Source organism: Calonectris borealis, chromosome 2 (assembly GCF_964195595.1).
Source record: "Calonectris borealis chromosome 2, bCalBor7.hap1.2, whole genome shotgun sequence".
NCBI lineage: Eukaryota > Metazoa > Chordata > Aves > Procellariiformes > Procellariidae > Calonectris > Calonectris borealis.
In genome coordinates, this window is record NC_134313.1 from 24,649,985 (window position 1) to 24,677,628 (window position 27,644).

The window sequence follows — 27,644 nt, forward strand, 5'->3', positions numbered from 1 at the left end:
ATACGAGACTGCTCTTCCCAATTAGTAGGAAGCAGCACTCTTCCTTGTGCTGCCATCTTCCAAACCATCCTTTCCACACAGCAAGGGAGAACTCAGTCTTGGGAAACCCCAGCTTTGTGATGAGGTGTTTGACCCCGAGATTGAATCAGTAACCTCGTTTTAGGCTTGCCACTCCCAAGAGAATGCAATGCACAGATTCTGATAGTCCCTGGAACCCTCACGACAAAACTTAGAAATGAAAAATTTGACTTCAAAATAGTGTCTGTACTTCTTTTGACATTCCAGTCAAGCTAATTCCCAAGATGATTTAAGCTCACTCTAGCTTTTAGACAAGCTCCATCATTGAGATTTGCCTTAACTGAAATTTATCCTTAGGACCTTCCTGCAACAATCAGTCACAATAACAGATTCGACTGGCTTGTATCACAACCCATCTCCTACACTAATGGAACCTTTCCATAGCTGGCACCTTTGGCACCTCTTCTGCCTCTGTCATGAGACTATCTTTCTGATATGTCCCTCCCTGCTTGTTGACTTCAACAATACTTAATAGCAAGGTGTGGTTCCAAACAGGTATTCCACAGTGGAACAGCCAGTTCAAAATATTCCCCATCTACTCTGTCCTGGACGTTCAGCCCTCCTTTTACCTTGCAATCCATCACTCACTGAGTTAGACCAATGTAATTGTTTGTAGAGTTGCAGATTTACAATTTTCTGGGTTCAAACAAACAATTTGATAGAGATGATTACAGTGCAATCCCTAAATATCTGTAGCAGTTCAACTGAGCATGTGATAAACTGCACCAAAGAAACAAGCAGCAACGTCTTAAACTAGCTTTACCAGTGGTGACACTGCAACAAGGAAATACTTCTGCAGTTGGATGTGAACACCCCAATTTACATAATGCAAATGGGACCCTTCCTGTAAACACTTCTGACTATCTATAATGTTAGGTTACACAAACTTCTATAGTATATAACTTCAGAATTACTCTTAATGTTCTCAGTCTTTCAAGAAGCTAGACAAAATGACAAATACATTTAGTGATCAGCCCATGTTTGGAGGAGGTAACTCCTAAATATGGCTTCCTGAAATATGACGTATCATTATGTATGCATCCTGGTGTATATTACAAACTTACTAATTTAATAAATATCAAATCTTTTTTTCAAACCAGAAGTCCTTAACTTAAATGAGCACAAAACCAGTGAAACACTCAGAAGAAAGCTCATAAAGTATTTACACTAATGCAATTTTAATTTAGGGAGAGAACTACAGCATGTCCTTTCAAGGAATAAGGAAGAAGTGTTGACTCAAAAATGCACAATTTTAAAAATTGTAGGTCTCATATTCGTGGGACCATTGTAACCAAGTTGCGGCTCCAGCAGAGTCAGGAATTTCTCAATCAATAGTATTTCAGAGCATCTCATCCAAGAGGCTTTGATGAAAAATGTATGTTTGCATGCTGTGGAACTGAAAAAAAAAAGAAAATCTTGCCCTTGTGGTTTTTCTTGCCAGAACTCACAATGCATGGATCCCGCAGGGTTTGAAATCCGAAGAACAATTTCTGGACCAAAGATTAAAGCACGGACTGGCTTCAGTTCAGGTGTCACAGAATTTGACCTTGGTTCTCCTCTGGGCCCCGTGGGATGGCCTAGGACATTACTATTCTGTGTCAGCTAACCACTATTCTTTTTTAGTTCAGAGTATCCGAAATAATATGAAGGCTACATAGATACTATCACAGTGGATTTTTATAACACAAAACTTGGAATGTGTGTTGCATGCCCTGGACTGTAGCATGAGGAGGTATGTGAGGACAGAAATCTTTCTGGAATAGTGTTAGGAAACTGTCTTTGGCAAAGAAACCTAAGTCTGCTGAAATCCCATCCATACAGTCTTTTGGAAGTGAGTATCTCTAAACCCATGCTTTAGTTCTGTCCTGGAAAAAGTGAGGCAAATTAAACAATGTGGACAGTTTGTAACACAAAAACTCAAGCTATCCAGTCCTCTTTTATTTGGCAGTATAGATGTAACCTTGAAGTCCTGGGCTGTGTGAAAGAAAAACAAGAGTATAAGACAGAAACTTCCATATTGTGTTAAAGAGGGAAATAGTGCATGAAGTTCACTCTTTATCTATTCATTTTTTGAGAATCTTCCCCACGACTTCACATTAATAAAAAGAAAACCGTATAGAGTTACAAGCTATTCGTAGTGAATTAAAACTGTACCTACGTTTTGTATCAGCAAGAAAATCTGGTTACAGACACAACAAGATGATGCTTCCATTTACCAGATTTGTACCCCGTGGTGCAATTCACTGCTTTAGGGTCAATAAGGATTTCCAGAATTGGCTTCATTGAAGATACTGAACTTTTTATGCATCATATCAGATGAACATACACAGTCTCCAATCAAATAACAACATAAAATTATGGAAGGGTTTGTGGATTTCTTTCCAGCAGAGAGGAGAAATTTATCATGCCAACTTTATACTTGATACCACATTACAAAATTATGTGATGCCAGTGTAAAAAATAATTACAGTCCTAATTGATTAGCAAAACATGTTTAAAAATTGTAAGATTACACAAAGATTTATCAGCAAGAAAGAAAAGAAATAAAAAAAGATTAAGTGTATTAATCTAATTTTTTTGAGATTTCATATTACAGGTATAAATTTAGTGTATACTCCAGAAACAGCTTCTTTTTATTCAGTAGTGATCTAGTAGTGGTATAACTGCACTGCCACACAAAAAAACTGAATTCTAAAACTCAATTTCAGGCCTCCCTTCTCTGTTCCAGGACAGTAATTGTAACTTCAGAGGCCGTCTTCTTGGACAAAAAGAATGGGAATCATATACACAGATAAGGCATAAAGGTGTATCTAGGTTTCCTGGGTAATAATGCTAACATCTAAACCTTGTATGGAGAACAAAAGTGATAAAAACTTGACCTGAAGACTCTTGAATGGTTTAAAATAGGAGAAAAAAATCTGAATAAATACTTTGTCTTTGGACGGAGAACACATCCTCTTTAGTAAAACTGTATATTCTAGATTTCAAGCCACTTTCCACCACTTTATGCTTATATTCTAATCTGGATTCACTGAGTTCACATGATATTTTATTTACCATTTTCTGTTCTAGGAAACACTTATACAGGACATAAATCAAGAGTAAAGCTAGAGTGGCAGTCTTCATCTCGGCAAAATAGGGTAGTCAAGAGTAAGATACATTGCAAAATGTGAAAGAGGACACATTAATGAAAAACAAAACAAAACAAAACAAAAGCACACCTTAGTCTCAATATTAACCACTTACAAAGCATTACACTGGAATTCCCAGCCTCTTTGTATACCATATAATGGAGAGTGCCTAATTATCCCGAATGTCTTGGTCTGACGTCTAAGTACCAGCTGACAACACAGGAGCACAAATCAGGCATTTACTAGTAAATAATTATCCCAATAAAATTTGTCAAATTAACAATTAATAAGAAATATCACGACCTGTAAGGATTCTTTCATAACATTTCTCACTTCGAAACTTCCAAAAAGAAAAATCCTTCAGTAAATTTGTTATAAGTGTCCCAGAATTCCAGAGAGAATAGTGGGAATCAGACTGAAGCCATCCATGATAGCACCTGACAAATCAAAAAAATCCCATCCCACACCTCCAATAGCACTGCATTTAGTATTAGTAATGAAAGACGGTCACAGACAAAACAGATTTCAGGCAGATAAATAATGGAAAAAAACCATGAGGAAACTAATACCTAGGAAAAATGTAAATGTTTATTCTGTAATTCTGAAGATTTGTTAAGTATGCTTTATGGCTAAATTAGGAAGTATGTTTTATGGCTAAAGCTGGAATACCAACTCAAGGTATAAAATAAGGGGAATCAAAGGCTACATATATACCAGTGCAACCCAATATAGAAGTGGCTATAGAGTGAAACAGTTGGTGCAGAGGGTCCAACATCCACACTGTATGTGTTTCAGGGTATTTATTTTGGACTAGCTCCTGTCTGGTCTGATGGAACAAAAGCCTACTGCAGCTGGAGAAAATCTCCTGGCATAGTTTCATCCAAAAGGAACCTAGTTCATATGCTTAAACACCACTTTGAAATGTGAATCAAAGAACAGAACAGGGTGTTTAAGGAGATTTGCTCCAGAAGTGAATTCTTGACCAGAATTAAAACATTATTACAAGACACGTGCTAGTACTAAGGAGGCACTTTTGTTTAAGCATTGGTCTCTTGCAAGGGAACTTAAAGGTTTTTATTTTCTAGTTAACAAAATAAATCCTGTAAGAAAGGCTCAATGATTAGAGTTTGTACATACAAAATTTCCCGATTTTAGAAAGACATATAATTAACAGACATTAGAAAACTGGAGATACCTGATTAGCAGGAAGACAGCTGCTGGAACAACGAATAGGAGGCAAGTTATCTTGTCTTTCATGCAGTGTGTCTGTTCTCAGGAACTGTGATTTCTTATCATCTTCATTCATTTCTGTCACCCAGCTCTGAAAATAAATAAATAATATCTCTGTACCTTAAAGCAGTGGAGCAGATATACTTCATAGTCTACAATGACCCTACCAACTATCCTTATAATACACTGCTCTTAATGGGGAAAAGCAATTAAGACAAAAAGCAATTGTGCTTTTTTGAATAAAAAGTAATCTACAAAAAAATCTATAGAGTTAAAATGGGCGTTAAAGATTCAGTGACATTAATTCAATAAAATAATAAAACCCCCAACATAATCCTTTCATCATTTTCTCATTTAATCAAATAATTACATTCTACTTATGCACAAGAGGAAGATTGATACATCAAAGTGATTACATTACTGACCATTATAAAGTAGAGTTATACTGTACCATCAGTTCACCACTAATTGTTTTCCATTCATCAGCTGTGAAATCAGAAGCTGTGGCTGCAGGCTTATCTTTTCTCAGAGCTCTGCTCCCTGGATCTAAATGCTCAATACGCTTCTCACAAAACAATGTAAGTTCAGGATAATATCCCTCTTCACCAGACCTTTAAAATGCAAAGATATAAAAGTTACAAAAAAGAACTAAACTGCACTGTATCCTCCATATTTCTCTGCATGTGTAGTCTCTGTGTAGTCACCATAGGGACTGCAGAGGACTATTTTCCTGTTACAACTGAATTCTATATCACCTAATAACATTTTGATCAGAAAATTCCAGTGAGTTAAATTTCAACCACTTTCCAATGGACACACGTACACAGTTCAAAATTATCATCACAGTGCTCATAAAAAAATGCTCTTGTCATTTTCAGCAAAAGTTAAACAGGCATGGCATCTGAAATTACAACAGTCAGGCAAAATGGCTTCATGACAGAACCAAAATCCAGCAGCAGCATTTGAGAAAAACGTGGCATTGAGTTACTCAGACCTTTTGGATGGTTAAAACTGGACTCGGATTTCTAGCATTATCATTTGGACACTTTTAACATGATTTATTTAACTCTGTATTTTAATTTTTAAATAAGAAAGTCACAAAGAGGTTCATGACTAAGAGAGTATTTAGGTACAGGTTCCTTCAAATTTTACAGAACAGGAATATAATTAGTAATGAAGTTAAGAAAATATAATGTTTACCTTAATACCCTGAGAATCTTTTCCAGGTGTTTAACATCTGTGCATTTTTCAATAAACTTGTAGTCCAGATGACCAATAGGTATTTGATATGTTTTAGTGGTTCCTTGATCGAGCAAAAATGGTACTGACTCATCACCCATAACTGAATATTAAAAGGAAAAAAATTTAGTTATTCTGTAGGGACTCAGTTATATTTTGAAGCAATGCTAATTTAAGGAATAATCCTGCTCACGCTCGGAAGTACTACTCTGTTACGCAAGCAGACCTATTGCCACAAGAGAAAAATTTAAAATTTGCAGACCAGATCACACAAACTGTTCTTGACAGGGACTTAGTGACAGAAGTATGGTATCCTGGTTTCGGCTGAGACAGAGTTAATTTTCTTCCTAGTAGCTGGTGTAATGCTGTGTTTTGGATTTCGTATGAGAATAATGTTGATAACACACAGATGTTTTAGTTGTTGCTAAGTAATGTTTATGCTAGTCAAGGACTTTGCAGCTTCGCACGCTCTGCCAGGTGCACAAGAAGCTGGGAGGGAGCATAGCCAGGACAGCTGACCCAACTGGCCAATGGGGTATTCCATACCATATGACATCATGCTCAGTATATAAACTAGGAGGAGTGGTCCGGAAGCAGCGGTCACTGCTCGGGGACTGGCTGGGCATTGGTTGGCAGATGGTGGGCAACTGCATTGTGCATCACTCATTTTGTATAGTCTATCATCATCATCATCATCATCATCATCATCATTATTATTATTATTTTCCCTTCCTTTTCTGTTCTATTAAACTGTCTTTATCTCAATCCACGAATTTTACTTTTTTTTTTCCAATACTCTCCCCCCGTCCCACTGCAGGGCGGGGGAGTGAGCAAGCGGCTGTGTGGTGTTTGGCTGCCTGCCGGGTTAAACCACAACAGTACAAATTTTTGGCGCCGAATGTGAGGGCTGACGACAGATCTGACCAAAGCGTGTTAAGGCAAATTTGTTATAAGCATTCATTATACTGGTTTAATAGTTGCTGGTCACAATGTTGATTTATCGGCTCTCAAAGTTGTTGGGTTGGCTCTCAATGTTGGGTTATGTAACACCTTACTTGCAGTATATGTTCCCTGTTGTGCTGTTTATCACCACTCGGAGCTGGGTCAAGGTTATCATTTTGCAGCACTGTGTAACACTGTTTTATGATACGATAAAATTATTGGTTGTGAGTCTAATCTGGTATTTGTACTCAGCACTGCCATCATCTCTGTACCTTGGGAGCCACCTCTTGGAAACTTAATAATTACACTCTTCACCTTTTCTCCTCGGAGAACCAATTTATGGGGGAGGCAAGGAGGGACGCTTTCCTCCACTCCTTCACTTTCCCTTTCATATCTTCAGAAACTCCTTTTTCTTCTGTCCTCTTCATGAAGCTCTCCACAACAGTTCTTGAGAATTTTGAATATCCTTGGGATGTTCAAACAAACATGTTCCTATTGCTATGTCTCCTGAATGTGGTTCAGTCTTGTTTAGGGTTAAACAACTATTTAGGAATACCGTCCAGAGATCAACCCCAGCGACAGGTACTGTGGCTACTCAAACCCCTGCAACAGGCACTGCGGCTACTTCAACCCCTGCAACAGGCACTGTGGCTACTCAAACCCCCGCAACAGTCACTGCAGCTACTCACACCCAAGCAACAGTCACTGCGGTTGAACCAGAGAACTAACCCATGCCAGTATCAGTCACCCCTACACAGAAAAAGTAATACAGAAGAATATCAGCTTGTTTAGTAAAGGATGAGGATGAACCAGGGCCATCACAAGAACAGGAGGAGGAAGAGGCAGAACCCATAAATGGGATGGTAACCACCCGATCCCTATCCCTGAGTGAGCTGCGAGATATGCAAAAAGACTTTAGTCGTCATCCAGCTGAGCACATTGTCACCTGGCTGCTCCGATGCTGGGATAACGGGGCCAGTAGCCTGGAATTAGAGGGTAGGGAAGCCAAGCAGCTGGGATCCCTTTCTAGGGAAGGGAGCATTGACAAAGCGATTGGAAAAAGGGCACAAGCCCTCAGCATCTGGAGGTGACTCCTGTCAGGCATGAAGGAAAGGTATCCCTTCAAGGAAGACGTTATATGTCTGTTGTGGTTTAACCTGGCAGGCAGCCAAACACCACACAGTCGCTCACTCACTCCCTCCTGCCCCCGGTGGGATGGGGAGAGAATCGGAAGGGTAAGAGTGAGAAAAACTCATGGGCTGAGATAAAAACAGTTTAATAGAACAGAAAAGGAAGGGAAAAAAAAAAAAAAATAATAATAATAATAATAATAATAATAATAATAATAATAATAATAATAATGGCGTATACAAAATGAGTGATGCACAATGCAATTGCTTACCACCCACGCTGACTGATAAGCAGGTAGTGATCGCTACTTCCTGGAACACAGGAAGTATACCATTCATATACTGAGCATGACATGACATGGTATGGAATACCCTGTTGGCCAGCTGGGCCAGCTGTCCTGGCTATGCTCCCTCCCAGCCTCTTCCAGAGCATGGAAGCTGAATGTCCTTGACTAGCAGGGTACTTAGCAACAACTGAAAACATCAGTGTGTTATCAACATTCTCCTCATACTAAATCCAAAACACAGCACTAGGAAGAAATTTAACTCTACGCCAGCTGAAACCAGGACAATGTCACCCAGGCAAGTGGACCACCACGGACAAAGGTATCCAGTACCTGAGGGAATTAGCCGTACTGAAGGTGATTTTTGGTGACCTGGACAACGAGCAGTTATCCAAAGATACAGATGAAGTCAAGTGCACCTGACCCACGTGGCAGAAGTTTGTATGGAGTGCACCATCGTCATATGCAAACTCATTGGCAGTAATGACCTGGAAAGATGGAGAGGAACAAACGGTGGATGAATTGGCTGGCCAACTCCAGCAATACGAAGAAAGTCTCTCTTCCTCCCTATGGGCCTGCGTCTCGGCTGTGGAGAAACTGCCAGGAGTTCCAGCAATTCAAAGTGGATATGTCCTACTCCCTGCCTGTATGGACCAGTATCTCAGCCATTAGGAGTAAGCGTCCCTCTGCTCAAGAGAGAGGATATAGTGGATACATACCACGGGGCACCCTGTGGTTTTACCTGCGTGACCATGAAGAGGACACAAGGAAGTGGGATGGAAAATCTACCTTGACCCCAGAGGCACACGTATGTGAGTTGCAAGGAAAAACGATCACAAAAGGGGGTTCTTCCAGAAAAACTGCTGCTTCAGTTTCCAGTGGGCAGTTCCCCAGACAGAGTAGAAGGCCTGATTTTACTTCCGATCTTAATAAAAGGACTTTTGATTTGCATTTACAAGGAGTAATGAATACGATGACCAGGACTAGAGGGGCCCTGCCTCCAGCCAGGTGGAGGAAAGGGACAACTGGTACTGGACTCGGTGGATTCGATGGCCTGGCACATCAGATCCACAGGAGTATAAGGCTCTAGTAGACACCGGTGTACCCTGATGCCATCAAGCTATGAAGGGGCAGAACCCATCTGTATTTCTGGAGCGACAGGGGGATCCCAAGAGTTAACTGTATTGGAGGTTGAAGTGAGCCTAAGCGGGAATGAGTGGCAAAAGCACCCCACTGTGACTGGCCCAGAGGCTCTGTGCATCGTTGGCATAGACTACCTCAGGAGAGGGTATTTCAAGGACCCAAAAGGATACCAGTGGGCTTTTGGCATAGCTGCCTTAGAGACAGAAGAAACTGAACAGCTGTCCACCTTGCCTGGTCTCTCAAAAGACCCTTCTGTTGCAGGGTTGCTGAGGGTCGAAGAACAACAGGTGCCGATCGCTACCACAACGGTGCACCGGTAGCAATATTGCACCAACCGAGACTCCCCAAATCCCATCCATAAGCTGATTTGTCGACTGGAGAGCCAAGGAGCGATCAGCAAGACTTGCCCACCCTTTAACAGTCCCATATGGCCACTGCGAAAGTTTAATGGTGAGTGGAGACTAACAGTGGACTACTGTGGCCTGAACGAAGTCACACTGCCACTGAGTGGTGCTGTGCCGGACATGCTAAAACTTCAATACAAACTGGAGTCAAAGGCAGCCAAGTGGTACGCCACAATTGATATCGCTGTTGTGTTTTTTTCAATCCCTTTGGCAGCAGAGTGCAGGCCACAGTTTGCTTTCACTTGGAAGGGCATCCAGTACACCTGGTATCGACTGCCCCAGGGGTGGAAACACAGCCCTACCATTTGCCATGGCCTGATCCACACAGCACTGGAACAGGGTGAGGCTCCAGAACACCTGCAATACATTGATGACCTCATCATATGGGGCAACACTACAGGAGAATTTTTTGAGAAAGGGAAGAAAATAATTCAAATCCTTCTGAAGGCCGGTTTTGCCATAAAACAAAGTCAAGGAACCTGCACAGGAGATCCAGTTTTTAGGAATAAAATAGCAAGATGGACGTCATCAGATCCCAATGGATGTGACCAACAAAATAACAGCCATGTCCCCACCAACTAGCTAAAAGGAAACACAAGCTTTCTTAGGCGTTGTGGGTTTTTGGAGAATGCATATGCCAAATTCCAAGTCTGATTGTAAGCCCTCTCTATCACGTGACCCGGAAGAAGAACAATTTCAAATGGGGCCCTGAGCAATAACAAGCCTTTGAACAAATTAAACGGGAGATCCACTACACTCCAACTGAGAAAGAGATATTGGCAGCATATGAAGGGATTTGAGCTGCTTCGGAAGTGGTTGGTACTGAAGCACAGCTCCTCCTGGCACCCTGACTGCCAGTGCTGGGCTGGATGTTCAAAAGGAAGGTCCCCTCTACACATCATGCAACCGATGCTACGTGGGTCGCGCTGATCACACAACGGGCCCGAATAGGAAACCCCAGTTGCCCAGGAATCTTGGAAGTGATCATGGACTGGCCAGAAGGCAAAGACTTCGGAATATCCCCAGAGGAGGAGGTGACGCGTGCTGAAGAGGTTTATATAACAAACTACCAGAAAACGAGAAGCAATATGCCCTGTTCACTGATGGGTCCTGTCGCCTTGTGGGAAAGCATCGGAGGTGGAAAGCTGCTGTATGGAGTCCTATACGCCAAGTTGCAGACACTGCTGAAGGAGAAGGTGAATCGAGTCAATTTGCAGAAGTGAAGGTCATCCAGCTGGCTTCAGGTACTGCTGAATGAGGAAAATGGCCAGTACTTTATCTCTGTACCGACTCATGGATGGTGGCAAATGCCCTGTGGGGATGGTTGCAGCAATGGAAGCAGAGCAACTGGCAACACAGAGGCAAACCAGTCTGGGCTGCTGCATTGTGGCAAGATATTGATGCCTGGGTAGAGAACCTGACTGTAAAAGTACGTCACGTAGATGCTTATGTACCCAAGAGTCGGGCCACTGAAGAACATCAAAACAGCCAGCAGGTGGATCAGGCTGCTAAGATTGAAGTGACTTAGGTGGATTTGGACTGGCAACATAAGGGTGAATTATTTATAGGTCGGTAGGCCCATGACACCTTGGGCCATCAAGGAAGAGATGCAACTTATAGATGGGCTCATGATCGAGGGGTGGACTTGACCATGGACACTGTTGCACAGGTTATCCATGAATGTGAAACATGCGCTGCAATCAAGCAAGTCAAGCGAGTAAAGCCTCTTTGGTATGGAGGACAATGGCTGAAATACAAATACGGGGAGGCCTGGCAGATTGATTATATCACACTCCCACAAACCCACCAAGACAAGCACCATGTGCTCACCATGGTGAAAGCAGCCACCTGTGCCCCAGGCCACCACCCAGAACAGTATCCTGGGCCTTGAAAAGCAAGTCCTATGGTGACATGGCACCCCAGAAAGAATTGAGTCAGACAATGGGACTCATTTCTGAAACAACCTCATTGACACCTGGGCCAAGGAGCATGGCATTGAGTGGGTATATCACATCCTCTATCATGCACCAGCCTCCAGGAAAATTGAACGATACAACGGACTGCTAAAGACAGCACTGAGAGCAATGGGCAGTGGGACATTCAAGCATTGGGATACACATTTAGCAAAAGCCACCTGGTTAGTCAACACCAGGGGATCTTTCAGTCGAACTGGCCCTGCCCAATCAAAACTTTTATGTACTGTAGAGGGGGATAAAGTCCCTGTCGTGGACATAAGAAATATGCTGGGGAAGACAGTCTGGGTTACTCCTGCCTCTGGCAAGGGAAGACCCATCCGTGGGATTGCTTTTGCTCAAGGACCTGGGTGCACTTGGTGGGTAATGTGAAAGGATGGGCAAGTCCAATGTGTACATCAAAGGGATTTGATTTAGGTGAAAATAGCCAATCAACTGAATTGTATGATGTTAATTGCTATATAATACTGTATGTCATCACTTCTATGGTTGCTATATGTCATATAAACGGTATTGCAATAAGAATCACTCAAGATTAATGAAGAATGAACTCTGATGAAACCGAGCAAAGTGCAACGATGATAAAACCGGAGGAACACAGTAATAATGGAAGCAAAATTGACTTCAGCATGCAACAGTCCCACACCATACACCATCTCTCCTGCCCTGAAAGACTGTTATAACAGATGGAGCCCAAAGTCATGGACTAAATGAACTCAATGGACGTTTTAGAGGGACGGCCCATAGACTAAGGGAATGATATCTGTGTGTATATATCAAAACGCAGGAAAAGTGGTGGTGATTAATCAGAATGTATTGGAAAAAGTGAGACCTGGGTATGACGTAGATGGTATAGAATACGGGGTGGATACTATCCTGATTTCAGCTGGGATAGAGTTAATTTTCCTCCTAGTAGCTGGTATAGTGCTGTGGTTTGGATTTCGTATGAGAATAATGTTGATAAAACACGGATGTTTTAGTTGTTGCTAAGTAGTGTTTATGCTAGTTAGGACTTTTCAGCTTCGCACGCACTGCCAGGTGCACAAGAAGCTGGGAGGGAGCATAGCCAGGACAGCTAACCCAACTGGCCAATGGGGTATTCCATACCATATGACGTCATGCTCAGTATATAAGCTAGGAGGAGTGGTCCTGGAAGTAGCAATCGCTGCTTGGGGACTGGCTGGGCATTGGTTGGCGGGTGATGGGCAACTGCATTGTGCATCACTCATTTTGTATATTCTATCATCATTATTACTATTATTATTTTCCCTTCCTTTTCTGTTGTATTACACTGTCTTTATCTCAATCCATGAATTTTACTTTTTTTTTCCGATTCTCTTCCCCATCCCACTGCAGGGGTGGGAAGTGAGCGAGCAGCTGTGTGGTGTTTGGCTGCCTGCCGGCTTAAGCCACAACATATGGTTATATATAAGACATGTTTTGGAAAAAGAATATGTACAACTCTACTGCTTCTCCAAGGCAGAACAAGTCAGAAAGACTGCTTAAAGAAAAATTGCCAATTTTTGCCTACCATATTCTCTACTTTTCTTTAAACACAATATAGCATTACCTATTTTCAGCAAGTGTGGTGGGGATGAAGGAGAAAATGGTGCAGAACCCTCTCTTTTTTTCAGAGGGAAGATGTTAACCAACTCACTTTATCTAATGGAATTATAACCTTTGCCTTCTCTGTAGCCAAAATAAATCCAATTGTTTTTCTTTCCTCACTAACTGCATTTTCTGGGCCTCTGATTATGTTACTGAATCTGAATCTTTTTCAGTAAGTCTGTAACTGTTGAAGTGATGTGTTCAAATTGGACACTTCCTGTCTCCCTGTACCTTTGATTTGCTTATCTGCATCTTTTTCTATTTTGATTCCAAGCTCTATGGAGCAAAAATTCTTTTCTTCCCCATGGTATATAATGCTTAAAGTGATCAGTTATTTTTAACAAGTACAATAAGGGCAGCTTGCTAGTATGTGATGACAACGATGTATGGATATAAACCCAATTAAAATAATTGTGTTCTAATGTCTAGCATAATTACACATATTAATTTGTAGTTGCACAAAAATGTTTACAATACAGTATCACTTAAATAATAACTGGTCATAATTAGATACAGCAGAAAGATAAGATTCTGCCCCAAGAATTTACAGTTTTAGTACAGGAAAAGAAACAACATGCATGGAGAGACAGCCGAATACAGGAAATAATTAGACAGGAGTACAAAGCCAGAGAGGCACTCATCACAAAACTGCAACAGTTTCAATATTTCCATAAATGTTAGGAATAGGGAGTTCCCTCGAGTGCCCAGAGCAGCTCTCAGGCAATGCGGCAACTACGAAACCTCGGCTGCACGGGGGCAACAGCACCCCACAGCCAAACGCCCTCCTCTCCTCCGGCCGGCTGCGGGCAGCTCCTGCTTCGCGACCGCTGACAATACAACTTCCACCCCCCGGAGTCAGGAATTTACCTTAAAATCCCACACAAAAGGCTCCCCTCAACCACAGCCGGAGTCGCGGCAGCGCTGCCAGCCCGTGCCTAGCAACTGTTGCTATGTACAACATGGCGGCCGGCAGCGCGCAAGGACACGCTCAGGCGAGAGGCAGGGAAGCGGCGGAGACGGTGCGGACACGAGGCTGCCCTCCCCAGTGACGCCCTTGCGAGGCTCCCACAGAGCCCCGCCGAGCTCCAGCGGCGACACTGGCGTCGTGTGGCGGACTTCAACACCCACCTGCCCGGTGCCGCGCTGCCTCCGGGAAACGGACGCGACCCGGGCCTCGCCTCAGCCGAGAGACGCCCGCGTCTCGCTCGGCGCCGCGCATGCGCAGCTGGGCTGTGACGGAGGGGGCTCTGCGCACCCCTTTCCGCCGCCGGGCGGGAGCGGCGCCCCGCGCTCAGGGCTGAGGCGGGTGGGCTCCCCGCCCTCCGCCTCGGGCTGGGTGGGGGGACAGAAATACAGCAGTTGGGGGTGTAGCTTTCATAAAACATCACCCGTTTGTTGTCAGTGTAGTATTTTATTTAGCTTAGAACGGCCAGCCCCCCTCCCAACGCCAGTCGCCCCCGGCGCCTACGCCACTGCTACCCGTCAGCCCTGCTATCCCGCGGCACCGTTTCTTAAAGCAGGTCTGCATCCCTCCCCCATGGCAGCAGCTGCTCTTCTCTACATTCGCCTGGCAGAAAGCGGCGCCCCGCCTGCCCGCAGTCCAGCCAAACCCGGCCCTTACCGCCAGCAGACCTTTTGTAGGTGCTGGCCTCTCTTCAGTAGCAACTCCTGAGCTCACCCCGCCGAGCAGCCATGTCAACGGCTGACCCCTTGTTTCCGTGTGCGGGCGCAAGGGGCACGCTATGCATGCCCATCTGGTGAACAAACGGAGGGCAACGCGGTAGTAAAAACGTTATCATTTAGACTCGAGTGTATCTGGCTTCCAAGGAAAAACCTAGATAAGAAATGTCTTTAACAGCTAAGATCAGATAAGATACCCAAGAAAATCGTAACCAAACAGCTCCAAAACAAAATCTCAAGAATGCTTTATCCCCTAAAATGACCCACTGTAGTTCACTTACGAGCAAGTACATGGTATGCAGTCTGTAATAAAGGTACCTTGCTATATTGATAAGAGTTAAACACATTATCTCAACATTAACAGCATCATTAGCACCATCAAAATTGATATTTGGAAACACTTGAGGCTAAATTAGCATCAGGCACAATCCAGCTGTATTTTGTAGTACCCTTTAGTGATAAGGATGTTTTAGTATTACTCAACACACATTCCAAATAGACAGATGCAAAAAGTTTTGGCTCATCAATACAAAACCACCACTTTGATCTTTTTAGTACAGACCCCTGAGAAGTCATCTGAAAAGCAAAACAAGATGCTATTTCAGTTTTGGGACGCTACCCAAATTCTCTTTATACACAGACCTAATTCTTTCCTTGACTACAACTAAGTCAAGAAGCACTTTGGGAATTTCTGTTTACTCATTGCTTCTTAATGTTTACCTTGCCTCCCTCCCCTCTTCCTTTCTGAGAGATTATTTTTTTGACACTTCCTCCACAGCTTGGTGCCTGAATTGGGTGGTCTCAAGTCCTTTGAGATTTGATCTTTTGAAATCCAGGTCTGTGTTTCAGACCTAGCCTTGTGTAGCCTTCTATTTATTTTCAGTAGACTTTATTCAAACCACAGTTATGCAGTTCATAGGAGTCCAAAGAACATTTAACAAAGATAAAATGCAAATAAAGTTTAGATGAGAGTAATGAAAACAAGGTTAACTCAAAAAAGAATACAATACCACTGAACTTAAACTACTCTAACTACAATTTAAATGACAGCTTTAGAAATCTATTGCTGGAAGACAGCATAGTCAAAATTTAGTATCACAGTAAACTTTAATATTTCAATATCTTAAAACACAAATAAGAGTGTGCATTTGTATACCAATGGATTTACAGAGCAAAGTTATCAGAAAGATTAAACTGCAGCATAACGTCACTATATCTTCAGAAGAAATCATCGGGCATCAAAAACCACCACTGGAATAGTGCAGTTAAAGGAAAAAAATGTCTTGTGGTTGAAAAAAGATCGGGGGGGGAGGAGGGGGGGAGAGGGAAAAAAAAACCACAAAAGAGAGACTGCCTAAATCTAAAGTTACAACTAACTATAAAAGCATTTCAAAACTCATCTTTAATTAACCCCACAACATTTTCCTTTTGTTAAAAGGCTGACTAATATCAACCGTTCACAGTATGTCACCCAGCAGACTATCACAGCTTATTATATTTTGCATAGAAAATGGAAAAACGAGAGAAAGTGCCAGGAAGGAAAACAAGATCCCGGGTCACACTGCAGAGATTTCCCTATAGTACTTTGCTCTACTGTGTTGATTTTTGTCCTTGAAGGATTCTCACATAATTACTCAAATCTTCCATTCGGTTTCCCTTATATACCTTGTCTGCATCCACAGCTTCCCAAATGCATTCAAGTGCCCATGTAAAAGGATACACCTTTTTGTCCTTTTCTTGTACATTATTCTGTAGCCACATTCTCTGCATCTGATAGGATCTCTTGCCTTTATTTCATTTTCTGTATGACATTCTGATGTGATAGAGAGGGAGTGGATAAACAAAACCATCATTGTTAATGCATAGATAACTTTCAAGAGTCATAATAGTCAAACTCCGATTTGTAGCAAACAAAACATAATAAAAAATAATTTGTATCAAGAGCTGAATGATATCAAGATACTGTGCAAAAACAAAAACTAGCAAACTTCACTTATATTAAGGTCAAAGAGGATCTTGCTAAAAATGACCAAATTATTCCTGCACAGAATACATTCCACTCTTGATACAACTAGACCGTCAACTAATGAAAACTTCAGCTCAGCCCTCCAAAGCCTCAAGTTTATTTTCTTAAAAGACAAAAATATTTCAGAGATTCCTGAACTGACAACTCAAAGTCACCAATTTTTAAGTTTTTGACTTATCTATAGGTAAGAGAGAATTTGACTACTGCACTTCAATAAAAGCTGAGTGACCACACAGCATTTTCAAAAAAACTTTCCGAGATACACTAAATTTGAGGTCCACTATCTGCACCCAAGCTGACACTTAAAGAAAGCATCCTCTGGAGATGGAGGACCTCCACACAGCCACACAAGATCTAGTGAATTACTTCAACATCGCTATCCATATATACCACATGTGTGGTACCTTATATGGTATGTGGTACCATCAGCGTGTAAAGCTTTAAAGAACATCAGGATCCACACTGCAACTATTTGTATTTATGTACTCTTCAGTATAATGATTATGCATTCTTCATTATTAAAACACCAAATCTCCAGTAACAAGTAAAAAAAATCACTGATGTCTTTTCTTTACCTCCACAAATGTAAATCATTGGCTGTTGCTTTGGAGGCTGAACATCCTTCTGTGAATCCATGCTCTAAACAAAAAACATACAACATGCAAAACAGGTTTTTTTTATTTTTAAATTATTTTTTCAAGGCATACAAAATCATTTCAATATCTCAACCTAAAGCTAACAGAAGATGAAAAACTTCCTTAAAAGTAAATACAAACAAATTCCATGTGTATTTGACAGATGGACATTGGATAATTCAGATTGGAAGAGACTAAAGTCACCTAGTTCAACTCGCCAGCAGGTCGAGGGAGGTGATTCTGCCCCTCTATTCTGCTCTGGTGAGACCCCACCTGCAGTACTGCGTTCAGCTCTGGAGTCCTCAGCATAAGAAAGACACGGACCTGTTGGAGCAGGTCCAGAGGAGGGCCACGAAAATCATCAGGGGGATGGAATGCCTCCCCTATAAAGAAAGGCTGAGAGGCTTGGGGTTATTCAGCCTGGAGAAGAGAAGGTTCCGGGGAGACCTTATTGCAGCCTTTCAGTACTTAAAGGGAGCTTGTAAGAAAGACGGCGGCAAACTTTTTAGCAAGGCCTGTTGCAACAGGACAAGGCGTAATGGCTTTAAACTAAAAGAGGGTAGATTTAAACTAGATAGAAGGAAGAAATTTTTCACAATGAGGGTGGTGAAACACTGGAACAGGTTGCCCAGAGAGGTGGTAGATGCCCCATCCCTGGAAACATTCAAGGTCAGGTCGGACAGGGCTCTGAGCAACCTGGTTGAGTTGAAGATGTCCTTGCCCACAGCAGGGGGGTAGAACTAGATGACCTTTAAAGGTCCCTTCCAACCCAAACTATTCTATGATTCTATAACTTCTCAAAAGTAGAGTATTATCAGGTTTCTCAGAGCTTTACCAATTTGGTATAGAAAACCTCCAAAGATGGAGACGGCACAACATTTTCTATTAAACAGGTTTTTAAACATTAAAGCCCAATGAATAATATTTTCTTTCCTCCCTCCTGCCAATAGTAAGAATTTCCTTGCTGGAAATGTAAAAATAAATCATTTCTTATGCATCACTCATATAACAACAGTGCTGTCATAAACAAGATAAGCCTTGTTATTTTTTTTTCCCCTCCGATACAACACTAGCTAACCTAATCTACCTTTTCATTGATCTAAGGGTTTAGAAATCCTGGGAACGGACTGTAGGTAGAAAAGCAATAGGAATTAAAAAAACCCAAACAAAACAACCAGGGGCCAGAGAGAAGAAATTCCACCCTCAAAATCCTAACACAGGTGTGTATGATTACCAAACTGATCAAGAGTTTGATAACTCAGTGGTACTCTCCAAACACCTCGTAATGCCCTATAGTGGTTTTGATTGTTCAGACTTAGCTGGAGACAAGTATTCCTTCACAGTATCAGACTAAATAGTTACATATACTCCACAAACATTCTACCAGGCTTTAAGTAATCCCATCCTAACATGTAAATATGGTTGCAACTATAAATTTTAAGGTTGTTGCTGTAACCACTAGAGACAGTGAACACTTTTTTTCCCTATCCAATGCAAATCTAGACTAGAACATGAATATCTCCTTGTAGTTTTTTGAGGTTGCTGTTTTCTGTGTCGCTGTTCTGCCTGACATAGAAGACAAGAATTCTTAACCCTTATGCCAGTGAATAGCCTTCATGATGCTTCTTTATGAGCATGACTCTTGGATGCTTTTGCTTAATATTACAGTAGGGATTATTTCCCTGATCTTCACAGTTTGTTTCAACTGGGAAAACTAGGGTGAAAACAGAATGATAGGCCTGACAGAAACAGTTCATCCTTTAAAAGAGTCTGATCAAACAAACAAAACACCTTGTTAAAATCCCCATTATGCCACTCCATTTGAGAGAACCGGAGATAATTCATTAAACTCTATAGCTTTCAAGTAAGGTTTTGCTCTACCATAACCACAGTGGCACCTTAATCCACATGTGTTATAGTCTTTTTGTGTCAGTACATTATAGTAAGCAGTCGTCCTTTAGCACTTGAAAACAGCAGCATCTTCTAAAAGAGAGAGCTGAACTAAGGAGGACCACAGTTACAGCTAAATAACTTGAGCTGATGCTGCTCATGCAGCAAAATAATACTGCTGCTTAAGACAGCAGTGACCCACAGCTATGTTTTTTTGCAGGGAGGTGCCACAGTTTAGCTGGCCTTTACGTACCCTGCGGCTGTGCGTGCTGACAGAGCCAGAGGTACACAGATGCACCTATGTGCGTTGGGGCGCAGCCGTAACCTACCGCGAAGACGTGAGGCACCGACCACGCTACCGGTGCCGAGAGGACGCCACACGTACCTGTAAGAGAGGCAAACCCACTCCTTCACGTCCCTCTCAGAACCCACGAGGGAGGACGGACCACCTTCCTCACAGCCACCGGCCCCTCAGCCCCAGACCCCAGCCCGCCCCAATTCCGCACCGGGGCCTCCCCCACCGTCCTACGGGGCTTTTACACAGGAGGGAAGCCCACGAGGCCGGGCCGGGCCGGGCCGGGCCCTTCCCTGCTCGCCGCCGCCACCCCGCCCGCCGCGAAGGGGACCACCGGCTCCGAAGGGAGGACCCGAAGACCCCAGGGGAGCCCCGACCCACCCTCACCTGCACAACCAACTCCGCCGGCCGCGCCGTCTCCTCGGCGCTGGCTGATGACGACACACCGGGCGCCGGCGGAGGCGGGGCCTGTGCCGCCGACGCCATTCCCGCGGCCCGCCCAGCGGCGCCCGATGCCACCGTGCCGCCGGCATCAGTGGTGCCGTTATGCTGCCGGCCGCACGAGCCAGCGATACGCACCGTGCGCCGCACCGCAGCGCAGCGCGGCCCTGCCCCGCGAGCGAGGGAGCTGCGGGAGCCCCGGCCCGGCCGGCTGGTCGGTCGGTCCCCGGCAGCGAGCCGCCGTCAGCTCCGGCCTCCTCACCGCTGAATAATTACGTTGAGAAAGTAATAAATACTTAGCTATCCGTGTCAACCACTTCGGGAAAAAGCACAGAATATTCGGTGGCATTTTTTAATGTATAAGCTTTCATATGAAGAGCAGCGTCAGTTTCCCAAGAAGAAAGTAGGCAGCTGCCTGGCTGCGTGAAATAAGAACCGACGTACTCGGTATTTTTTATTTGGCTGTACCCGACCTACTGTACGTACTCGGGAAAAAGAACACCCTGCGACAGGTCTGAGCGTACGACTACGCGGTGTTTTACCTCAAGGTCCTGTCCTCAGAAGCATTTTCTCTAAGATCCATGGATAAAAAATCCACATCTTGATATTTTAATCTTGTGGGCGGTATCACATGCACCCGTATTAAGCCAAACTTACAAGCTGCGATACTACATATTTCAAGTGCAAGGATTATGAAAGAAGTTCAAACGTCGGCGATTCCCGTGTGTAGTGAGCTGAAATAGTGCAGGCGAGATTTGAAACGGTGCCGGTTGCGCTCTCGGTCACGGACTCAACCCCGCTGGCGGTACGAATTTTGAATCGTCGATAGGCATTTTGTAGAATTAGCTATCTTTGCTTTATTCCTGGAAAAATGTTTAACAAATATTGTGTTTTGTGAATGACTTCATCATTCAGGAGGTTCCCTCGTTTAAGGAAAGGTCTCTGTTATTCTGTTTCTGGATACTGAATAAAAATTGTTTCCTAAGCACCCAAATGCATTGATATGTTTTATCAGTTGTAATTTATCGATGTGGTTCTCATAGTAGCAAATCACCTTCATACATAACCTATAGCTTATCTAAAATAAACTTGAGGAATAATAAATAGTTGCAGTTTTCCTAATTTTGTATTCAAGTTAAACGTAATGAAAAAACAGTAATGATTTTAAGCACCTCACCTGCTTCTCCATACTGCTGTGTATCAATAAAGCTAATATAACTTTCTGAGTGCCAGAATAAAGCACATGCAAGAAAAACGATCCATGGAAGTCGGAGCTATTCACCTCGGTTCTGTTTTCCCCCTGCCGTTACCACCTGCCTCCTCTCCCCTCCCACCCTCTTCGCAGGCGCGGGTGTGCACCGAGAGTTTGAGGCAGAGGGGGAAAAGCCTGAGCCCTGGTAAATGCACACTAATTAATCACCATCTCATAAATAAACAAATACAAAACAACTGATATTATTTCTCCGGACTCGTTTGGTATTTTAAAATGCGTTTGCCAAACTGGTAACTTTAAAAGCACTTGCTAGTAACACCGCCATGAAAAAGTCAGTTAAAGTTAATTCTGTGAAAATAAGGTCTCCACGATTAAGAAAGAAATCCTGTAATTGCTTGATCATTGTAATCCTTTATCTGTTCCCTTGAAAAAATAGGATGTTTTACCAGATCTTAAATCTTCGGTTACTTTAGCCGTTCTAGATGAAGCCCGCTTCCTTCGAGAGGAGCGCTTGAACGGTAAAACCCCATCCCGACGGGCTGATAAACGCTGGCTCGTTGGATTTAGCGTAGCAGAAAGGGTTGAGGCGATGGGAGACCTCCACCGTCCCGTAAAGTGAAACAGCTCCTGGGAAATTGGCAGGGAAGTGTGAGGAAGGGCTTGTGGGGCGAGGTGGGGAGGTGCAGGGGAACTTTTTAGGTGGGAAAGAAATGCGGTGGTAGCCGAGCGCAGCGGGAGTGTGTTGCAGACTGTCTTACCTCATTTGTTTAGAAGCAATGTTCTCAGGTTTTGATTGGGATTTTGTTTGGTTGGTTTTTGTTTTGCTTGGGTGGGGTTTTTTTGTTCTGTTTTGGGTTGGTTTTGGGGGGGGTTGAGACACTTTTTGTTAAATCACGCTTTTTGGTGTGATGCTTCCGTGTATTGCATTAAATGCTGCGATTACAACTTGTTACATTTCTTGGATATTTTTGATTCAAGTCACATAGGTCCACCCGGGTTTGAGTGACAGAGACAGAACTTGCAGCGGCTGTGTCCTGCTTTAAGGAGCTAGCAAGCTGCCAATTTCACAGAAAAGGTAATTTATTTTATAAATAAACACGACTGTTTGGAAAACAATTTCTTCCGATTCATGTGAAATAGATGATACTACCGAAAGCACTTTCGGAAAACTTGTATTACATTTCTGAAAGTTTCTAATGATTTCTCCTTCTAAAAAGGAAGGGGGAGATACCCCAAGAGCCTTTCTCTTTTTACTCATAATTGTTACCTTCTGGTCACAGAAAGCAATATTCTTTACCTAAAAATGTCACAGTTTCCCCCGGTTCTGGATAGGTAATTTTCAAACCCGGGTTTCCTCGGGCCCCTCTCAGCCTGCCAGGAGCCGCTGCCCCTGCCCAGCGGTGCGGCCCCCTGCCCACCCGCCGCGTCGGCTTTGCAAGGCTGGAGGAGCGGAGCTTGCCAAAGGGGAAGGCAGCAAACTTGCCAAACCTCATGTACAGGAGTTACGTTGCTTAATTTCGAAGCCTCTACTTGGATTCTTTGGATGTAGGTGTTGCTTTTAGACTCACACGCGATGATTTTACATCTCTTGTTCGGATCTGACATTGTTTCTGGAGGGAGAAAACTGGTAACGGGGGAAGAACCAGAAAATAGAGATAACCCGGGGCTAAATGTTGCATCACGAGGTGAAGGAGCGTAATACCCAGCAGAAGGGGAACACAATGCTTATTTATTTGGCCTTTCCTCTGTTCCTGTGCGGCAAGCGCCTGCTTCCCCCCCGGGGCGGCTGCTGCAAGGCCTGCCGGTTCCCCGCCGCCAGCAGCTCCCCCGCCTGCTCGGAGCCGGCAGGTAGGTGAGCCTGTGTAGCCCCACGTTAGCCGTACCGAGGTCAGAAGAAACAGGCACCCAGGTATTCGGGTTTTGGTTTTAGGATTTTTTTTTTTTTTTTAATGTGCAGATTAACTAAAACCACGGCAAAACCTAAACGACGTCACCGGGCATCTCCCACCCGACTGACAGCTGATTTAAAGGAGATGGCACTTGACAAATGCTCTGTGATTGTTTTGTTGCTGTACTAATTAACTCGAATTAGCACCCTCATAACTCAAGCTTAAAGGTTGTGGTGCAGATGAGGTTCATCATCAGTGAAAGCCTTTGGCTGGCCGTGATTGACCAGCGCCTCTGAAGCCGCCCCTCAGCCTGGCGCCCCCCGGCAGGGAGCTGAGAGGGCTCTCGGAGAGGCGGGAAAGCCTCATCCTCGCCAGTCCCTCGCCACCTGAGAAGCAGCAGAGCGGGGGGAGGAACGACGCAGGGGCGCTTTTAATGGTGGGCTGCGTGCGGCGGGGGCCGCAGGGCTGGAGTATAAAGTGTGAGGAGAAAGGCGGGCCTCGCCGGTATCTTCGTGTGTCCCTAAGGAGCGGGCTCTCCCGTGTGGCGGGGCCGTTCTCCTCAGGCTCCCGTCCCGCCGACGCCCTGCCCTCACCCTAGGGCGGCGCCGCTCTCCCGAGGGCCGCAGCGCGGAGGGGGCGGGGGAGGCAGTAAGGCAGCGGTTGGTAAGGGCGGGTAGTTCAAATCCAAGCGAGGGAAAGCAGCGGCAGCCGCACGCGAGGAGCCGGTGTGGGTGGAGAGAAGCGAAGCGGCTCCTCACTAAGGGCAACGGGCCCCAGAGCCAGGCGGCGAGCTGCTGAGGCGGCAGGATTCCCGTTCTCTCCAGGCAGCCGGGGAGGGGGGGTTCCTCGCCTTCACCCCTTCTCAGGGAGCCCTGGCGCCGACGGCCTCAGCTGCACTCGGTGGTAGGGGGCCTCTAGGCTCTGTTTCCTGTGCCCAGCGATTTGCCAGATGAGGGGGTGAAGCTGTTGCTTTGCTCCGGCATCCCAGGTGACTGAGAGACCCTCGGGTGCTGGTCAATAGCCGGTAGCCGTCAATAATCTTCATCGCTGGGTAATTAGACATTGCAGTGAACGCAGAAAACTGTGTTTCAGCTGGGTAATGTTTCTCTTGCATCTCTCTTTTCTCTCCGCATCCTTTCTCACTTTAGGTAATCAGTAGGGGTAAACAATACTTTGAATACACCACCTTTGCTTTGGAAGATCTCGATTTGCTTCACAAATTAGGGTAAGTGACCCACATCTTACAGATAGGATTTAGCTATGCCATCTTCAATATTAATACCTTTGAAGGTATTAATGACTTCTCTGTTTTTAGATCTGGGTGCTCAAAGAGCAGAGTCTTCTGATAAAGTCAGTTTTATTGCAGATATGATATCCGTTTAAATAACACAGAAAAATATTCTTGTATCACCAAAACTTTGCCTTTATATGTTTTGTTAACAATGGTGAACGGTGACAAACAAGGACAGAAAGCATTTTGTTCAAGGCATAAATGTTCAGTGTGTGTTACTAGGGAGTGTAAATTAGTACCAGGAACAGGCGTGACTCCATTCTAGAACTCGTGTCTAAGTTATAAGCACCATTTACATTGCCTTCTAGTAACCAACGTTTTTACCTCTTTAGGACACTTTGTAAGACTAAGCTTATCAGAAATTATTTCTTGTCTAAATGTCTGAATCCTACTCTTAATTTAGTTTAGGTCTCTGAATATGAAATATTTTGTTCCGTAAACTGCCAGAAAGTTTGCAGTTGACTTGTAGATCAATTTGAGAACTACAAAATTAAAAATAGATATGAGAAATGTATAGAGCACAAGAATCTACACTTAGCAGATACAGATTTTATTCCTTCCTCTGTAACTGACTTGCTGTGTGAACAGTCTTTTCGTCCCTGCACATCTGTTTTATGATGTCCAAAACAAGGTTAACAATACTTTCAGAAATTACTTCAAGATCCCCAAATGAAAAGGGCTTGATGTTATGTATCAAATCCAGTAGATGAAATTTTTCTCCTGATAAAAAAGGAAGTGCTTATAAAATACTAAACAAGTCATAAGAGGTTTTATTAGGCATCTCATATGAATATAAATAGCATCTCGTTCTATTATGAGAGATGTTCAGCACCCCTGAAAGTCTTTCCTTTCCGTACTGTATTTGTAAAATGAGACCTTGTGTTAAATCTTAACTTGTACAGTAATACGTTTTGAAAAAAATTAATGTGTATACAAAACTGAGGTGTATTCTGGGATTTGCTGTAAAGAAGCATAATGGACATTGTTCACTCAGTGTCTATTACAGTGGCTTCCCTATGATTTTTTCAACGTCGTTATCTCAAAATCAATATAGCAAGCTCACAGGCTCCTCCTGCTGGACATTGGCGTATTTACAGCATATTTTTGGCTTCTACTTGAGTTACCAACATTCCTTTAACTCTGCTATTCTGATCTCCCCTACAGCTGCAAAAACTTGTTTTTCTGTAATTTTATGTTACTTGAAACGCAAGTTTGCTTAAATTCTTTTATACTGTAATATTTTACATTTCCTCTACTCTCAGTTTTTCATAAGATTAGATAATTTCTCCCATGGAATGTCTGAGAATGAAACTGCAAGCGTTAGTTTTGCCTCTGTTGTTTCTTCAGCATGCTGCCTGAACATTAAGTTTCTATACCTGCAAGCTGGTGCACTTTTGTTAAATGTGTGGTTAGTTTGACTGTGTGTAAGGAAAATATTAATATTTTTAAGGGTAAGCGTGGGTATGTGATTTTTTTTTTTTTTGGTGGGATTGAGATTTTTGGATAGCTGTCTCTAAATAGCATTCAAAATTTAAATATCCATCGGCGTTTTTGGTAGGAATATCTCCTGGCAGCGTTTGCTAACTAACTGCAGTGCACTAAAATTCAGCACAGAAAATGAAACTTCTATTCTTTTTGTAGATTACACAAAGATAATGCCCTGTTGTTACTACAGGTCTCTTTCAGGTCTTCCTCCTTTTACAAAAAGAAGAGCTATGCTGATGTGGTCCTCTGCTCATAGTGTGAAAAATCAACTGAAGAACAGCAATGCACTACACAGACTCTTCATACTCTTTTCCTATCTTTTTAAAGTTATTTTCTAGTTTGTGACACAGCATTTTCAGCCTATTGCCCAAAATGTTGAAAGTGATGCAGATGAAACACGAGACTACTTGGAGTTGGTCCTGCACTGTCAAGGAAGTTATCCCTAATTCATGTAATAACTAGCTTAAAGCTATGCCCTCGTGTTTCCTATTTGCACTGTCATTTATTTCACCAAGTAAAAATGGGAATGAGGAAAAAGCAGTGAGGTAAAACAAATGTGAAAGTAAGGTACTTGTAGAGGTAAATGGGAGAGGGAAAGGAAGCAAGCCAGACTTCAGAGTTTGTCGTCGTCTTGGAATTATTTTCACATACTCTTCTTTCCTGGAAGAATTTTCAATTATGTGGATGGATTTTTTTTGTTTGTTTGTTTTAAGTATGTTTGATTTCATACTGATATTAGCGTGATTCCACAGGCCCTTATGCCAAGTTTTCACAGTCTACTCTTTAATATCCTGTTCCTTTTGAAATTCTGTATGTTGCTGCCTCCTCACAGTAGAAAACAAACCAAAGCACTTTCTGTATTGCAATGACCTTTTAAAGTGCCTTCAGTATGGGTCAAAAATGCTAATTAAATGACCCAAGATCATCAAAGATGCCTCCGTGAGGCAGTTTGGGTTCCCACTGCTCGTATTTGGTGGCTTAGGGCTTGACTAAGTCAGGACTGTTGGGATATTAGTGATGTCTTAATATTTGGTGTTTAAGCCACCTTTAAATTGTCTGTTCTGCAAATTCAATTACTATTTCCAGGCTTATGTTCCAAAATACCAGTTCTAGAGGTCTGTTACCCCAGTAAAAGGTGCTGATTCAAACTTGAAAGTCTTACAACGTTGATGAACTACTATGGTTTCTGTGAGAACAGCCCTCATATGGGCATTATTCATAACATCTTTTATACAATTACCATGTCTTGTGTGTAGAAAGCAGTGACCTATTGCCACTCTGGTTAGGATGGAAAAACTCTGCCATGTATGAATGGCAAAAAAGTAAATCTGTATTCTTATATCTCTTACTTAAATGGGTGCATCAGCCACTTGTAACTTTTCTAGGAAAATATATAGTAACTCTTAAAAGCTTTTGTACTTACTAAGTTTAAAAGAAACTTTCTTTCTATGTACCTGGTGAAAGGATTTATAGTCAGTCCATGAGTTTCTTTGAAGTGTAAAGCTTCAGAACACTACTCAGTTTACCCACAGAGCTCAGCAAAAGCAGAGAACTTCTTTACAAAACAACATTTAAAGGTTAAGGCAGATAAGAATGCACTGTTCACTTTGCAATGAGAGGTCGAATTTTATTCCCTC

The 27,644-nt window shown here is 43.0% G+C and overlaps 2 protein-coding genes and 1 long non-coding RNA gene across 4 annotated transcripts in view; 1 reads left to right on the forward strand and 2 right to left on the reverse strand.

The window, feature by feature from the left end:
• Positions 1–15,729, reverse strand: part of SPAG1 (sperm associated antigen 1) — a 55,375-nt gene extending 39,646 nt beyond the window's left edge. Inside the window, exons 1-4 of the mRNA XM_075141346.1 lie at positions 14,291–15,729; positions 5,640–5,781; positions 4,891–5,050; positions 4,405–4,530 (exon numbers count right to left, since the gene is read on the reverse strand). Of these exons, the coding sequence (XP_074997447.1) occupies positions 4,405–4,530; positions 4,891–5,050; positions 5,640–5,781; positions 14,291–14,381 (519 nt within the window). The 5' untranslated portion in view covers positions 14,382–15,729. The remainder of the gene's footprint in view (positions 1–4,404; positions 4,531–4,890; positions 5,051–5,639; positions 5,782–14,290) is intronic.
• Positions 1–27,644, forward strand: part of LOC142078608 (uncharacterized) — a 390,353-nt gene that overhangs the window by 122,155 nt on the left and 240,554 nt on the right. The window lies entirely within an intron of this gene.
• On the reverse strand, positions 15,931–20,148 carry POLR2K (RNA polymerase II, I and III subunit K). Of its 2 annotated transcripts, XM_075141348.1 has the most exons (5): positions 20,076–20,129; positions 19,723–19,778; positions 17,444–17,507; positions 16,563–16,655; positions 15,931–16,093 (listed from the first exon to the last, which is right to left on the reverse strand). In XM_075141348.1, the coding sequence occupies exons 3-5, from the start codon at positions 17,502–17,504 to the stop codon at positions 16,071–16,073; spliced, it is 177 nt and encodes a 58-aa protein (XP_074997449.1). In that variant the 5' UTR covers positions 17,505–17,507; positions 19,723–19,778; positions 20,076–20,129; the 3' UTR covers positions 15,931–16,070. The 2 variants fall into 2 exon arrangements, with proteins under 2 accessions (XP_074997449.1, XP_074997448.1); XM_075141347.1 differs by lacking the exon at positions 19,723–19,778 and having other exon boundaries at positions 20,076–20,148.

Excerpts from the sequence above, each read along its gene's own strand:
- POLR2K (XM_075141347.1), bottom strand. The coding sequence starts at position 17,504 with ATGGATTCACAGAAGGATGTTCAGCCTCCAAAGCAACAGCCAATGATT. Across the intron at positions 16,656-17,443 it reads AATGATTTACATTTGTGGAG|AATGTCATACAGAAAATGAA; the intron begins GTAAAGAAAAGA and ends CTATCACATCAG. Across the intron at positions 16,094-16,562 it reads CAAGAAAAGGACAAAAAGGT|TGGTGGTTTTTGATGCCCGA; the intron begins GTATCCTTTTAC and ends GCACTATTCCAG.